The sequence below is a fragment of the Thamnophis sirtalis genome, unplaced genomic scaffold, assembly GCF_051295495.1.
Source record: "Thamnophis sirtalis isolate CommonGarterSnake01/CBP01778 unplaced genomic scaffold, rThaSir2_p1.2 scaffold_13, whole genome shotgun sequence".
Classification (NCBI taxonomy): Eukaryota; Metazoa; Chordata; class Lepidosauria; order Squamata; family Natricidae; genus Thamnophis; species Thamnophis sirtalis.
Window position 1 is genome coordinate 30,669,229 of NW_028261393.1, and position 15,852 is coordinate 30,685,080.

Genomic DNA, 15,852 nt, shown 5'->3' on the forward strand with positions numbered 1-15,852 from the left:
CTAATTATGTGTAGAACTTTATTTTGAGTCTGCATCCTGCTCTTTTTGGGGTATGCAAATGCAGCCAGAGTGGGTCCCCTGTCCACCGTAACCGGGACTGGTTTCCTGCATCCGGTTCCCCAGCTTGACCAGGGGAAGCCAAGTACAGCACAGGACGTCCATGCCCACTCTTCTGCCCACTCTTCATCACTCCTTTTGGTGGGGCTTCTGACATTCGGGATCACCCTCCTTTGGGGCAAACCCAGACTTGGCCTGTGCCGTCCATTACAGATGACGGGACTTGAGCAGCCTTGCCCAGCCAGCGCTGGTCAGTGGGTGTTGGCCCAGCAGTCCAAGATCTCGGGTCCAGATCATCCCATAGCAGCGAAGGCTGCCCCAGTGGATAGCCCCCCCCCTCTCACCCCGCTTGGAGCTTGAGTGGGATGAGCGCCAGAAGCAGGGGGGTGGGGTTGTCAGCTTTCAGCACCGACCCCAAAGCAGATGCACCACCACCTTTCTTCCTGCTTCCTCTTCCTTCACAGGTGACAAGGCAGGTGGCTCAGTGCAAATGTGCCAAGCGATTCCAAGTGGAGCAGATTGGAGAGAACAAGTACCGGGTAAGGAGAAGGAGCCAGGATGGGGACTGTCTGTGATCTGGGGCCCTCAGCAGGCTGACTATGGCCCGCCAGTGCAGTGCCCTTGTTGTGTGAAGGAGACACGCCCACCCTGTCAGGAAGCAGGGCCTGGTACCCACAGACATAGCCCCCCTGGTGCAGCTCCAGAGGCGGGGGGGGGCATGGTGCTCTGCAAGGGGTATGGAGAAAGCTGTCCCCATGAACCATCCCTCTCTTCTGTGCCTGGGAAGCCTCTGTGTTGGGGTGGGGGGGTCTGCCTTATAGTATAATCCTTTTTCAGGCTTGAAGAGTTTTCTTCTGGATGCTCCCAGAAAAATGGGTTCAGAAATGGAGCTTTATCCTCTTTCTGATTTTTGCTTGAAGCTTCTGGAATTTACCCTCCATCTGAGCTTCTCTCTGTCCTTTAACCTGACTGGATTTTAGCCAAGGAGGCAGAAAGCATCTCTGGAGGTTCTCAGTCGTCCAGCTCGGGGTTGTCCCAAAAGGGCTTCCTTCAAAAGGCAACTGGGCTTTATTTGTCCTTCAGGAGCTGCTTCTTTTGAGGAAAGCCCCTTTGGGCCCAGGCACAGAGCACTTGTTGCCACTCTTGCAGGGAGGGCTGGGGGGAGGGGTGGAAGCCGTGGGACCCCGCCACTTGAGACCCCCCCCCCACCGCCCTTTCTGCTGGCCTTCCTTCCCTTCTTTTAATACATAAACGGAGGGATAGCAGTTTAGCAGTCCAGGAAGCACAGAAAAGAGTCTCAGCATTGTTGCCCTGTGTGATGTAACCCTGTGTGATGTGTTCTCTCTTCTCCCTTTCTCTTCCCGTTTGCACCTCCTCCTCTCTAGTTCTTCCTCGGCAACCAGGTACAGTGAGCCTTGCAGTGCTGCCTCTGCGTTTTCCTGTAGCTAATTCTCCTTCCAACATGTGCATGTATAATTTGTGTGTCTGTTTCCACACCGGCCTTTTCCTAACTATGGCTGCAGTGCTGGTGGATGTATTAACTTGACAGAGTTGCTGGTATATTCAGAAATACAGTGACGCAACCAGGCAGTGACCACCAATTGTAAAAATAAACACAGAATCACACACGCACCCATCTGCACCCAACGTAGACTTTAGACCTTTTGGAGAACTGAAAACTTGCTTTAAGGGAACATCTGAAATGGCCATTGGGCTGTCCTGGCAATGAGCCGGGCAGAAATTCTCAGTCTCAGAAATTCCAGGCAGAGTTAAAAGAATGGAAGAGAGCAGCTGGACAGAGTTGCCTGCGCACCCATCTGGGGCTGTTCTGGGTACACAAAACGGACTGATGATAGGAAGCAGAGTTCAGGGCTTGGGCCATAGACTGTTGACCAACCGGCAGCCGTTGCTTTGGCTGAACTTTCCAACATATCTTGGGAAGCCCAGGGACCTTCACATCTACCCTGACCAAGGATCCCTCCTGCAGCTTCCGTCCTCTCTGGGGAGAGCTGGGAGTGGCTCAGCCGGGGACTTTGGCCCAGAGTTTTGTGTTCACAGCACAGAACTGCTAGTTTGACCAAGGGTTCTGTATATCAGCCTCTTTCCATGGGTTCCTATTCATTTCCCATCATTTTGGCAATGCAAGTCCCCAATTCCTCTGGAAAACTCCCTCCCACAAGTAGCCCTAAATCTCCAACCACCTGCAGGGCCCTTTCAACAACGGAGGCAGCCTCTGTGGGGACTCTGGCTTCCGGCTGAGAGAAATTACAGCTGCTGCAGAGAAATTCCTGGTCTCATTTCTGCCTCTCCAATGAGTTCAGGGTCGCATCCTGTTGCCTGTTTGGGGAGGGGGTGGCAGTGAACGTCGGCAGCCGGCCTTTTTTGGCTGATTCTGACACACAGATCAGCTGAAGGAGGGAAAAGTTAATAGTTCAGCTACCCAGAATTGTGGAGGGATGGAAATGATGGTTCCATCCATATGTCCATGACCCCCGAGATGTGATAATGCCCTGTTTTCCATCTGAAATATTTGGGGGAAAGAGAGGGCAGTTTATGGGGCTAAAAGCGCCCCCAGTGTGAAGGCTGATGGGAACTCAAGGTGCTGCTGTAGGTTAAGCAGATGGCTTGGGGTCTGGGACGTCCTTCATCAATCAGTAAATTGCCGTCTTTGCCTCTGATCCTGGCAGTTAATCAGTTAATCAATACTTGGAGGTTGCTGCTCCTTGAGGCCGCCTGTCTCTGGCTGCTGCCAATCACGCTTTTGCTGGGGGTGTGGGGGAGAGGATGCCAGGCTTGAAAGCTTTTTGGTGGAGGGTTTTGCTTTCCTTCCTGATGAGAGGCACCTCCAGGGGGGTCTCTTGGGAGGGGGCTCGGTCAGCTGACCGTTGAAGCCAAGCAGTTTCCAAAAGACACAAATCTCTTGAGAAGAAGGGTTGAATTCGGGTTTCTAGGCAGCCCAAATTGGCCCAAAGGGAAACGGCCCATTTGGGGTCAGCAGACCTGGGCAGCTGCCGAGCAGGAGAGAGGCCTGGCCAGGAGCCCTGGAGCTGACCCCCAGCCTGCCCCACCTCCCTCAGCATCTTTTGGCATCTTTCTCCTGCAGCCTTTTGGGGCTGGCTGGGATTTCTTGTTTGTCCTTGGTCACCTAGGAGGCGGAGTCCAGCAAAATGGGCTTTTGCCACCCAGGGAGCATTGGACCATTCCACTTTTTTAATCATTAAAAATATTAAGAAATTAATTATTAAGAAAGATGGTAATTAATTGATTTAATAAGAATAATACACTTAATCAAATGTATGATCTTTTAATAAAATAATTGCCTCTGTCACTTTCAAAGGGATATGGGGGTTGTGGGGGTGACTCAGACATAGACCTCTCCTGCTTGGAGAAGAACACACGTGCCTTACTGTGACATTGCAATGAAACCGGTGCTTTCTTTGCATCTTTGCAACAGTTTGGGGATTCCCAGCAGCTGCGGCTGGTCCGTATCCTGCGTAGTACCGTCATGGTCCGTGTTGGCGGAGGATGGATGGCCCTGGACGAGTTCTTAGTGAAAAATGATCCTTGTCGAGGTAGGAGATGCGCTGCTTCTTCAGGAAGGTTTTTTTCAGAGAAAGCTCCAATACAGGCGACTGCTGACTGGGGAGCAGGAAGGGCAGCTGCTCTGGAGGGTCCCCGGGTCCCCGGAAGATCAGCCTAGGAAGCATAGCTCAACATCAGGCCCCTGAGAAAAAAAGTTCTCGGCCACGAGCACCCAGCCAGACAGGCCCCGGAGCCCTTTGCCCCCAGAGTGGTCTCTCTCTCCTCCCTCAGCCACTGACCACGGCCCCCCTGCATGCCGCAAAAAGGAGCTCCCTTCCTTGCCTGCTGCTCCCTCCTGTTGCCGCACCTGTTTCTTTTCTCTATTCTAGTTCATCATCCTGGGAGTAAAATCAAACGCTCCGACTCCAGCTCTTCGATTGCCAGTCATTCTCCGATAGGTTGGAGGTTTTTCTTCCCTTTCTCTGAGTGCCCCATTGGGAATGGCTTTGCTACTCTAACCTGCCTCTGTTGGTCCTGAATGCTGGAGCCTGTGCTGTGCTTGGCCAAGGAAGGAAGGGGGTGCAGAGCTCTTACTGGCCAACTGGCTGGAGCCTTCCCCCCCCCACACAGGTCTTCTCCTTCCCCCCACCGGGTCCTTGGGCTCAGCTTTACCCTCATGGGTGACCCTGAGTCGGGAGGGGGAGTGAGACCCTGTGTGGATGCCATGTCCTTACTTGCACGCTTCCTTCTCTGCTTTTCTTCTCCGGGAACCACTTGAACAGACAGAACAAAACACAAATAAAATGGAATTCAAAAAGTTAGAAAAACAGATGGAAAGTAATAGTAACTGTAACAAAACAATAGAGTCACATTTGCTGATTTTCTAAATGCAGGGGAAGCCTCCTCAGACGGTGCTTCATGCGGCTTCTGACTTTGGACAGATTCCTCTCGGGAGTCCTGCCCTTAGGAGGCCTGGCCAAAGCTGTTTGGGTGGCCAGGGTTGAGGGCACTCTGAACGGTGCCCCATAAGCCCTGAGTGCAGGTGGCTGGTTTCAGCCTTTCCAGGGTCTCTACCTTGCACCAAGTAGCAACCTAGACTGTATTTTAATACTGGTCACAATTCCTGGATACTTGCCAAACTTTGACCGGCCTTCCAGCAGCCCCAGGTATGGGAACTGCCGGGATTCTCCAGGCAGCAGAGCTACTCCGAACAGTTTTGAAGTCCACCCACTTCAGCCCCATTCCCTTCCTCTGGGGGTGCAGAAGAGAAATGCTTTTTATCCTTTAGTATCACTTCCTCTCTTCGGGTTGAAATTTCAGCAGGCACTGATTTGGGTCACAAGTAGCCTGTAATATCCAATAAATATGCCAATAAATATCCTTTCCTCGGTCTTTGGAGTTGTGATGCTTCTGGCAGGTTCATACTTGCCTTTCCTCCCACCGTTTCTGGCTGGATGCTCCCGGTTGGAAAACCTCCACCTTTTTCTCTCACCTGGCGCCTCCAGGTATTTGGCTGAGAGTCCTGGGTGTTGAAGGCAAATTTACGGGAAAACCAAGGGAATGCGTTGGATGGGAGGGCCCTGGGCTTCCAAGCCCTTTTGGCTTTGGGACTACTACATTCCTGTTGCTGTGTGTGGCCAATTGTTGCTTAGCTCCCCATAATTCCAGAACAAGACCCAGCTGTCGTTGCGTGTGTCTTGGGTAGGCTGCACTGATCCTACATGGCTTTTGCACGGTGTGGCTTACTTAACCAAACTACCAATCTGTGTGCTTCCGTTGGCTGGGTTTATTTTCCAAGGAGGGTAGATTCTATTAACCCGTTTGCTCATAAGCTGGGTGGGGGTGGGGGTGGGGTGTTCCAATTTCTTGATCCCACCAGTTAATTTTATTCCAGCCTTTGGGGATCCAGAAGAACTTTTCAGGTGGGAGTATTGTTCAGGGATTGCCCCGACAAGATCCCTTTTTCTGGATCTTGGTGCTCCAGAAGATTCATAAGTCCTTTTACAGCCAATGTGAGCAATCTAATCCCAGTGAAGAGCAGATTCTGAGAGGCCAAGCGTTGTAGCCTCTGCATCTCACCCACCCCACCACCCCGTCCCATTTTGATCCTTTTTGTGACTGATGCTGCTCTCCTTGGCCTTATTAGGGGCACCGGGCCTGCCTTTACAGGAAGTCTCGGGCCTGCCTCTCCCTCTCCAACAGCCCCGTAGCCTCCACTGGCTCACTCCAGTTTTAACTTCAGGGCTTCTTTGCTGGGCACGAGGAGAAGAATTTTTGGATGGGAGCCCCCTTCGGCATGTGGGACAGAGGAGGGGCTTTCAGAAGGATGCCTGCTCTCAGCTTCAAGGCCATGCATCTTCTCCTAGCCTTGATGTGGAGAGGGGGCAAGGGTCAGCTGAGTGGTTGGGGCTTTGCATGATGTGTAGCCTGCAGTGGGGGGGGGGGGGGCTTTTCCTGCCGCATTCAGTACTGCAAATCTAAATGGCTGAAGAGGTCCTTTTGTCCGGCTGGAAGAAAGGAAGAAAAAGAGGCCATGCTTCCAGCAGACTCCAAACCTGGACCATTAGTTCGTTCTTCCATTTAGGTACCTTCAGCTTCGTCATCTGTATTTTGTGTTCTTCTTTTCTTACAGCTCGAGGCAGGACTAACCTTGAACTTCGAGAAAAATTCATTCTACCGGAGGGCGCATCTCAGGGAATGGCACCATTCCGGTCCCGTGGCCGGAGGTCCAAGCCTTCCTCTCGGGCCGCCTCGCCCACACGGTCCAGTTCGAGCGCCAGCCAGAGCAATCACAGCTGCCCCTCAGTGCCATCCTCCCCTGCCACACCTGCCAGCGGGACCAAGGTGAGAAGCCGGCTTTTTCTTCGCCTTGGCAACGGGGCCTTTTCCCTCAGCCTTGAAAGCACGAAGGGCTTCTGTAAGTCTCCCTTGAGTCGTGGAGCAGGTAGCTGGGGAAGCCCCCTCCCCTCCCCAACTCTGCCCCAGAAGCACCACAGGTGGGGCCTGTGATCATCTCCTTGGCCGGAGGCTGCTTGCTCGGCTGAGCCAGGGAGCCTTTCCACAGCCTCCGTTCCGCTTGCACTTTCCCTCAGATCCTCCCATTTGTGCCTTTCCACACTCAGGAAGGCAGAGAGAAGAGAGGAAGGCTGGTTTCTCCTCCTCCTCCTCTTCTTCACACGAACAGTTTTTTTGTTCTTCCCCACAACATGGAATATGATTTTTCTTCCCCTTTTTACCAATAAAAGGTGTGCCCTGTGTCAGCCTAGGTTTGTGTTCATCATCATCATCATCATTATTATATACTTTATTCATTAAACATGAAACTCAGTCAACTGGACATTCAAAAATGCATTACAAATACCATTATTATTGTTGTTGTTATTATTATTTATTAATTTTAAGATTTATATTATTTTCTGTTTTATTTTCTTCTGACCTGGTCACTCCTCCCTCCCTCCCTCCCCCACTCATTTGTTTGCTTCCCCCCCCCCTTCAAACTCTCTTTGGATTTTCCATTTCACAGACTCCACATCACTTCACCCGTTGTTATGACAAACCCTGGTTGGTAAACAGCAAGGCAGGTACCCCCCCGAGGGGCTGCGATAATGCCGACCTCCACCTGTCTGCTTCTGAGGTAGAGTATGGCTCCGGTGGGCTGAAGGAGGGACTTGAGTCAGCCTCCTCTCTCCTGCTTGCTCCCTTGGCCAAAGCTCCTGCGCTCCCCAGGCTTTCTGAGCAGAGGCCGATTTGTGTTATTATTTGGCATATGGCATGGACTAGCAATATAAATTAACATTTCAACTAGATCAGTAGAGCCCAATAAAATATAAATGTTAAAAGGGTCAATGCTCACGTACCAATCACTAGGCCATCAAACCATTGAAGCGCAGCATCGTTTATGTTGAAAAAATCAGATACTGGACCGGTAGATGCCCTCAGCTTACAGTTGGTCACGATGCGATCTACGGTTTGAGGTGTTACCCCACACTCCCGCCGAGAGGAGGGTGCTAGGCCCCGTTGATACAGAGGGTCCCGGCAGACGCCATGGGAGGTGCAGGTCCTATTCAGGATTGCCCATTGCCAAGTTCAAGTCCCGCACCATTTTTTGTGGGGTCATTTATATGTCTCCCTGTGTCTGGGCATTCTGGTCCAGTTTGAGGCTGATCGTCTTGAATTAAGAACATCTTCCAAGAACCAAGAGGAAAAAGCTGCCCAAGCTTAATAAATAAATATAATAAATACCGGGGCCTTTTTCAGAAATAAAGGTTGGAGAACAAAAGAAGTTCATGCTTGAATAATTGGTGTCTCTTAATTTGTGTTTAATTATTAATTTCTTCTAAGTGGTTTTTAACTTCCCAGCAACTTGATGGGTGAGCTTCAACTCCCAAATTCCCAAGCCTGTCAGCCCCACTGATCTAAAAGTTTGGGATATAGCCTATGTGGGCCCTTCTTTGTTTTCATTCCCATAACAGTTTCTGCCTCCCTGAAAGAGCCCAGAAAGGGCCCAGCCGTTTGTGCCACCTTGGCAGTTGAGTGCCACCCTCCTGCAGATCCTCAACATCCTCTTGTGGCTTATAAGTTATCATAAATAGAATCTGAAGATTCCATAATACTTCAGAGGTGGTACATGTTCAGACTACAGTCCAAGCACTGAAATTTATTTCAGATTTATTTTATGTGAGAGACTTCTTCTGGACCCTGAAGCACGCTCCCTTCCAAGGAAGGCTGACAGGAGCCTCGCCTTGCGCTGGGCCCTCGGACCTCGTACTTCCGTGTCTGTGTGTGTGCGCGCGCGCACTCTTAATAGGGATGTACAAACAAGAGTTTGTGGTGGTCCTGCCTTGTTCTAAGCAGGCATTTGGAAGCCGTCTAAATCTCCAAATGGCCATTCCTCAAGTCCAGGGCCAGTTCATGGCTCCTCTTCCTTTTTCCAGTTAGGACAGCAGTTTGATGAAGCACCTCATGTTCTCCTTCCTGCGTTCCTCCCTGGCCTCTGGAAAATCACAACAGTGATGACGCTGGGAGGCTGGCCTTCAGTTTGCGCATGGCGTATAATCATCTGCTTGGCTTGAATTCACACAACACGCTTGGTCAAGCCTCCCCAAGGCCATGTGTGAAGCCTGTCTACTCTTTGCCTTTAAGATGCAGAGATTGGCAGCTACTGCTGCAGCAGAGGGCTCCCCTGAGGCTCTTCCTGTGGCTCCGTAACAAAACCTGCTTGCCTCTTTAGGTTGCTCCATCCTCGGGCAGCAAGTTGAAACGACCCACTTTCCACTCCAGCCGGACGTCTCTCGCTGGGGACACCAGTAACAGTTCCTCACCAGCTTCTTCCGGTGCCAAAACCAGTCGAGCCGGTAAGTTCTGAGCTAGATTTGGAAGCACCAGGTGTGGTAACCAGAGGCGGATGCTTTGGGTTGGGGAGCTCAGCATGGCCTCCCATCCTGTTGGTAGACCACGGATGGCCCACGGATGGCCCTCTGTAGTTGCCCAGGAGGAGCCAAGCAGAATTATTTTTATGTGGAGGGGAGGGAGGCCTATTTCTTTGGAGGGAGGGTCGAACGCAAGTGCTGTTAAATTCCCTCAAGGTTCCCTTGGGATGTAAACATTTGTCTTTGACTTTCAGATCCTAAGAAAACGGCCAGCCGTCCCACCAGCCGTGCAGGCAGCCACGCAGGGAGCCGAACCAGCAGCCGGCGAGGCAGCGACGCCTCTGACTTTGATCTGCTGGAGACGCAATCGGCCTGTTCAGACACTTCGGAGAGCAGTGCAACAGGGGGACAGGGTGGCTCCCGGCGAGGCCTGACCAAGCCCTCCAAGATCCCCACCATGTCCAAGAAAACAAGCACTGCCAAATCTCCTGGCCCCAAGAGATAATACGGCATCCACACGATGCCCAGCTTTGCACAGACAACGGAAACCTGTGTCCAGTTTTTAACCCTGCTTCACACATTGGATGTATATTTATTCTACATGGGAGAAATTATATTGTTAAAAGTGTAAAAGAAAATTGTGTTATGAAGCTGCCTTATTTGGTTCTCTCTTTTTTTATAGGTTCCTTTTTCATGTGAATATTTATGTAGATAAAACTTGCCTTCTTTGCAATGGGGGCCCAGGGGGAAATCTGAAACATGGGAGAGAAGCAAAAGGTCAAGATGTGAAAATGTAAAAACAAACAAATGATATAAATAGGATTTCTGTGCAGTGCAGGAGATGTTCCTGCATTATCTTTTAGGATTGTTTCCTAAACGCATCTTTATAAAAATTTAAAGTGCTGTTTCAGCAAGAGAAATTATATTTAAGAGCAACATCTGAAGATCCAACATAAGAAAGGAACTTTATTTTCTCTCTCTCTCCTTGTCAATCACAGATACCTCAATAAGAGAGAAATGCATGGTGAGGGGGCTTGTTTCCAATTTTAAAAATAAATTCCTATGGTTTTACCTGAAGACAGCTTGAAAACGGACCTTTGCACATGTCTCATTTGAATAAAGAACTTCACTACAATGCTGTACTTTGCAAAATGAAAAGCCCGTTAAGCTTTCAAAGAATAATATTTGTAGGGGAATTACAAGGGCAGAACCATTGTAGGGAGGTAAAATCGTGTGGTTTTAGCAGTGAGGGGGTGGGAGGATCTTAAATTTGCTTCTGTTTAGTCACAGGATAACACATTTCCAAAAGGCGAACCACGAGTGAAGGAGCTGACTTTAGGTTTTAGTTCACTGACTGCAATTAAATGGCTTTCTTAGGCTGGTCCGGGCCTGTCTGGCCAGCAGGAGCCCGGAGAGCCTCTGCTCTGGAGCAGCCAACTGCCTTCGATACCGCCACCATCACCACCACGTACTCTTGGGAAGGTGGAGGAGCATCACCAGCAGACCCCCTGGCTCTGGACGCCCCCACTCTCCTTTGTGGAGGAAGAGAGACCCCCGTGCAAAAGGGGTTGGGGGCCACCTGGTCTTCCTGTATTTATTCACTTGTACTCTTGTCCCTGCTCAGACTGACCACTTTGCTGTGTGATTCTCTCAGTTGGTTTAATTGAGCCAGAACCAGAAGCTCTACCAATGAATTGTTTAAAAACAAACACATGTTTTGTATTAAAATTGCTTGCAGTAATAAAAGTGAAGCAAGGTGTCTCTTATTTTATGCTGCCCAGAAAGTTGGAAGAGGCCACTGGTCGGAGTCCTCCCTGTCCTGAGGCTGATGCCTGCAGCACCTGCTGAAGTAGGGGGAGGGGGTTGCCCAGGCTGACACCAACCCTCTTTGACCCAACCCTTGGATTCATCTGCTGGCGCCTGATCAGCACCTTCGAAGAACTGAAGGCAGCAGACCCACTTAATTGGAGTATCCCTGCTCCGCTAGTCGTAAGGCGGTCAGCTTGGGATCCAGCCAATTCCGGAGAAGGCTTGGCACCACCCTACAGTTTCTCCCGTGGCCAATAGCAGAGGCAGCTTGTAATCATGCAGGCCGCTTCGGGAGATGCTCTCCCCAAAGTCCACGTGCATCATCCTCAATTACCATGGTCCGTATGTGCTGCAAGTATCTGCAAGGCACCAAGACGGAGAAGGCAATTTCCAAAAGGGCTGGCACCATAAGGAGGTTCCTAAAGCCAAAGAGGCCTGGAGCTGATGCGGATTCCCTCTTTACTCCAGTAGGAAACGGAGGCTTCAGAATTGGATGCCTTCCCTTAAGATGCAGATGTGACATGAAGTCATGCCTTCTGTGAGGTTTTACCTGCCCATGGTTTTTTTCCCCTTTCACACAGTACAGGTAGTCCTCGATGTAGGACCACAATTTAGCCTGAAAATTCTGTTGCTAAGACATTTGTTAAAAGTCAGTTTTGCCCCGTTTTGCAAACTTCCTTGCTGTGGTTGTTTCTTGGTTGTGGTTGAATCACTGCAGTTAGTACAGATGTCACATGAATCTGAGTTCCCCACAAAACATGATCTCACAACCCCAGGATACTGCAGCAGTCATAAATGAGTTGGTTGCCAAACATCTGAATTTTGATCACATGACCATGCATCATGTAGGGATGCTACAACAGCCATAAGTGTGGAAAATGTTCATAAGTCACTTTTTTCAGTGCTGTTGAACTGTTGTAAGTCAAGGACTAACTGAATATCCTGCATGGTGTTTTCAGTTAACAATGGCCACCAGGTGGTGCCACACAACCAATTTTGTCCTATTTGGGACTCTTCAGATTCATGGAGCAGCTAGACCCACTTCCTTTCTTGCCTGGCTTAAGGTTTAACAATCTGGAAAGTCCCAAATAGGACAGAAATTGCTCGTGTGGTGTTTCCTAGCTCTTCCTCTTTCTCCCTCCTGTCTGCCACCTCTGCTTTCTGACTAAAATAAAGCAACCCACTACCACCAAATCCCCCATCTGCTCCGAGCATGCGTGCATCTGATGGCCCTCTCCCTTCTGTCTGAGCTCCTCCAATGGGAGAAAACCCCACTCTGAGCCCCTGGTTCCTGTCTCAGACTCCGAGATTTTTTCCCTGATGCTGACTTGGGGTCACGGCCAATCCGTTAACTCCTTTTCCTGCACTCTGCAAATTAGTTTCCAGGTTCCTTTCAGGGATGGGAAAAGTGCTGCTGTATAACTGCAGCCATCTTTCCTCATGGTTAAAGCAGCTAAAATTTCTATCTGGCTGCTCTGCTCAGAACAGCTTGGTCTTCGTCAGCTCTTCCAAACACGGAGGACAAAACCTGCTTTGTAATGCAGCTGAAGGCTGCCCAGTGAAGCTGGCCAGCTTATTACCAGACAATATTCTCCTTGAACAGATGCCCCACTTGTGACCATTCAAAAATGGTCTTTATCACCTCCATCTGCTACCTTCCCACTCAGTGGACAGTCGAGAAATGCTAACTAACCCTGGACAGTTTCCATTAGCCCAACTCCTTTCCACATCGGGAATTAATACTGTTAGTTGCAGCAATGACTCCCATCGTTTGGAAGCTAACAGAGCACCTTGTCTAAGTGGGTGGTCAGTGAGGTGTCCTCCAGGCTCTCCTGCCTCCCCAGCATTTCGTTGGGGGCTCAGGGGAGGGGAGCAGCCTCAGCTGGTCTAGGCACCTCCCCATCATCCTGGGTACTGGAGCCAGTTTCTTATTTCAATGCTCCAAGCAGAATATGCAAGCAACTCGGCACAAATGTCAGCCTGGTTCATAGAAGCAGCTCAGCCAATGCTTAGATTCCCATAACAGCTGGATGACCTTCCCTGGTTCCTCCTCCTCCTCCTCATTCTCTTCACTGAGAGCTCCAGGGCACTTCTAGGTAAACAGGATCCATTCAGGTGGGCTTCTGTCAAGTCAGGGTCGGATGATAGGAACCCCATAGATAAAGATTTTCTCCAGGCGGTTCCCTTCCCCAACTTCTAATGGTCCTCTAATGGTGCTCTCATTGCCACCATCACGGAGACCAACTCTGCTGCTGGTCTTTCCTTCCACTTTCCCAGCATTGGAGCCTTTCTTCTGCAGATAGCAGAATGGAGCCAAAGTAGAATCATTTGAAGCTGCTCATTGGTGCCTCCAGGGAGAACTGGAATGATTTGTTTGACTTGCTCTGTTTTCTTGGCTGTCCACAGAAAAGAACAGAAATGTACTTCAATCATTGACCAATAAAAATGTATTCAGTAAAACAAAGGAAAATTATCCTCTGACATCAATGAGCTGGGCAACCATTTGTGGGCAAACCTTGTACATAATGTAGCAAAATTTTGTTACTTTTCAGGGAAAGTTATCCTGATTCCCTAATAAGTAATGCAAATAAAAATTAACACCTATCTTCCCAGCCTGCTCTTTCAAAGTCCAAAGGGGGTCAGGCTCAGCAGGAGGAGGAGAAGGAGCTTCAGCACAATCAGATCTGAAACATTCGGTTATTGCAGCCAAGCTCAATAAAAGTAGATTTTAGCTTTCTGGGAAGTTGATTTTCTGCTCTGGGCGGCCCACAGAGGATGAGACCTACAAGCGGTGCTCAGAGTCCTGAACCTCCGCAGGGGATTTGGATTCTTGCTCCTCGACCCCTCGCTCAAACGGCTCCTTTGGACTGGGAGACGCCGGAACGCCTTCGAGTACCTGGAAGCCGGGAACGTGTCCAGTCACTCCGCGGACGGAGCTTCGATGGGCCAGAGGCGGAAGGCGGGATCCGAGGGCGAGCCCCAACCGGCATCCCGATTTCGGCAGAGGGCAGCTCCGGGGCTGGGCTCCAGCAGGCAGAGGAGTCCCGGCTGCCTCTTGGGGACGGGAACTCCCCGCCCTTCCCGTTCGCCGGGGCCGTCGGAGGTGCAGCGGCGGCCGGGAGGCTCGTCCCCCATATGCGGCCGGAGCTGGAGGACGAGGTCGGACGGCGCAGGACGAGCGGGTAGGGGCCGCGACGTGGCAGTGACAATCAACGGCCAGGCTGCCCCGCCGCCTGCCTTTCCTTGCCCGCGGGCCCCCATCGCATCCGCCGAGGCGAATCGCGTGCCCCCCCCCCCGCCTCCGCTTAAAGGGACGCCCGACGGCCGCGACACTCGGAGCCCCCTGCGCTGCTCGGGCGCCATGCGGCTCTCATCGGGCCTGGTAGCAGCGGCGCTGCTCCTCATCGCCGCGCTTCTGCCGGCGTCCCACCCCCGCGAGGCCCTCGCCCGCCGCCCGCTGTCCCCGCCGCCCGCCGCCCCGCGACGGCTGAGCGGCAGCGAGCTGCAGCGCGAGGTGCTGGCGCTCCTGGGCCTCCCCGGCACACCCAGCCGCCCGCCGCCCGCGCCCCGCAAGACGCGCCGGCCCGGCCCGCCGCCCGCCGCCGCGCCGCTCTTCATGCTGAGCCTGTACCGCGCCTTGGCCCGCCAGGACGACGCTGAGGACAGCCCCGCGCTCAGTGCAGCCGCCGACGGCGCGGACACCGTCATGAGCTTCGTCAATCTGGGTGAGTCCCGTCGGGCCGGGCAGGCGCGCGCGGCGGGTTTGGGGGACGACGCGGGACGGCCGGCTGCCCTCGGAGGGATGGCCAACTCCGGAGCGCTTTGGACGGGAGCGCGAAGCCTCGCCCGGAGCAGGCAAGGGGGTCTACGGAAGCGCTGTGAGGCTCGGCCTGTCCCTCCCGGCCCAGGAGGAGTCCCCACAGTTGCGGCCTCCGGAGAGTCCCTGCGGGTCGCCGGTCCCCTCGTAGAGGAGGCCCGTACCGGGCGGTTCCTGGGAGTCCGGGCTCAGCCCCCACCCCCGGCTGTGCGGAGGCCTTGGTTGCGCGTGGCTCGTGGTGCGAGCAGCCCCTCCTGGATTCCCCATTGGGCGGAAGCGGCGCCCACGCGGCGATGCTCCGCTCTTATGCGGGGTCTCCGAGCCGTCTGGAGCCAGCTGGAGAGGGGGGCTGATTGCCCGGGGGGTGGCAGAAAAACCGGAGGATCTCAAGGGGGGCTCGCCTGCCTGGGGGGCGCAGAGGCGGCGGAGCCTTCGGGGGTCCCTCCTGGAAGGGCTCCGGCTGGGCTGACTTGGGCCGCCCAAGCGACTGCAGCGGCCACTGGGAGAAAGGTGGCGAGGGCGAGCATCGGGCGCGCAGGAGCTCCGCTTGCGCCTTCGGAGGCCCCGAGGAAGCGGCTCAGCCCGTCGGCCGGTTCTGAGCGCTGCCCCCGTCCGGCCCCTCCCCCGGGCGCCTCTGCCTGCAGTTGGGCGGCGGCTTCCCCGAAGGCAGGAGAAGGGGCGTTTCCTATGCCCCGCGGGGCCTCCAGCGAGCAGCCAGGGCGGCAGGAGGGGTCGTCAAGGTGAGAGCAGCAGGTGCCCCCCAGCCTCCGCAGGGGGAGGCAGCCGCCTTGGGTGACTCTGGCCAACCGCGGAGGCTGCAAGGGAAGAGGGAGCGGCGTCTGGTCGAGCCTGTTCCTGCCCTGCCGAAGTGCTGACTTACTGAAACTCAGCGGGGCAATCCGGGAAGAGCAGCTGCTCCCCTGCCAGCCTCCCTTCTTGCGCTGGGTTGATCCTCTCCCTGTCTCTCCCACCTGGAACTGAATTCAGCCGGATGGGGAGGTCAGAGGCTGGGATGCCGAGGGTAGGGGGCTGCTGTTGGGGTGGGGAGCAGAGCCAGTCTCTTTGCAGGGCTGGTTGTGTCCTTCGGTGCACAAACCCAGTAAGGCCCCTTCCCTGGGCCCTGCTGAGAAGGAGCCTCTGCAGGAGGTGTGGGGTGTGTGTGCGCCGTGGGGGGTGACTCTCAGTTGCCCTGGCAATGGGAACTGCTGTCTCCAGAAGCAGGACTGGGGAGGGGGCTGCAATGGGTTCTTGCCTGAGTGGAGCTCCTGCCTGGCCCTG

General features: G+C 53.1%; 2 protein-coding genes across 18 annotated transcripts in view; both read left to right on the forward strand.

Moving 5' to 3' along the window:
- MACF1 (microtubule actin crosslinking factor 1) overlaps positions 1-10,714 on the forward strand; it is a 362,565-nt gene extending 351,851 nt beyond the window's left edge. For 9 of the 17 annotated variants that reach the window (XM_087728267.1, XM_087728270.1, XM_087728280.1 and 6 more), the window contains 8 exons: positions 522-596; positions 1,443-1,460; positions 3,512-3,629; positions 3,969-4,037; positions 6,212-6,423; positions 7,103-7,213; positions 8,810-8,933; positions 9,203-10,714. In XM_087728267.1, the coding sequence (XP_087584393.1) occupies positions 522-596; positions 1,443-1,460; positions 3,512-3,629; positions 3,969-4,037; positions 6,212-6,423; positions 7,103-7,213; positions 8,810-8,933; positions 9,203-9,453 (978 nt within the window). In that variant the 3' untranslated portion in view covers positions 9,454-10,714. The remainder of the gene's footprint in view (positions 1-521; positions 597-1,442; positions 1,461-3,511; positions 3,630-3,968; positions 4,038-6,211; positions 6,424-7,102; positions 7,214-8,809; positions 8,934-9,202) is intronic. The other 8 variants (XM_087728283.1, XM_087728276.1, XM_087728282.1 and 5 more) reach the window with 6 other exon arrangements.
- A 3,404-nt stretch (positions 10,715-14,118) lies between these two features.
- The window catches only part of BMP8A (bone morphogenetic protein 8a), a 37,372-nt gene continuing 35,638 nt past the window's right edge, over positions 14,119-15,852 (forward strand). The window contains exon 1 of the mRNA XM_087728286.1: positions 14,119-14,482. Within this exon, the coding sequence (XP_087584412.1) occupies positions 14,119-14,482 (364 nt within the window). The remainder of the gene's footprint in view (positions 14,483-15,852) is intronic.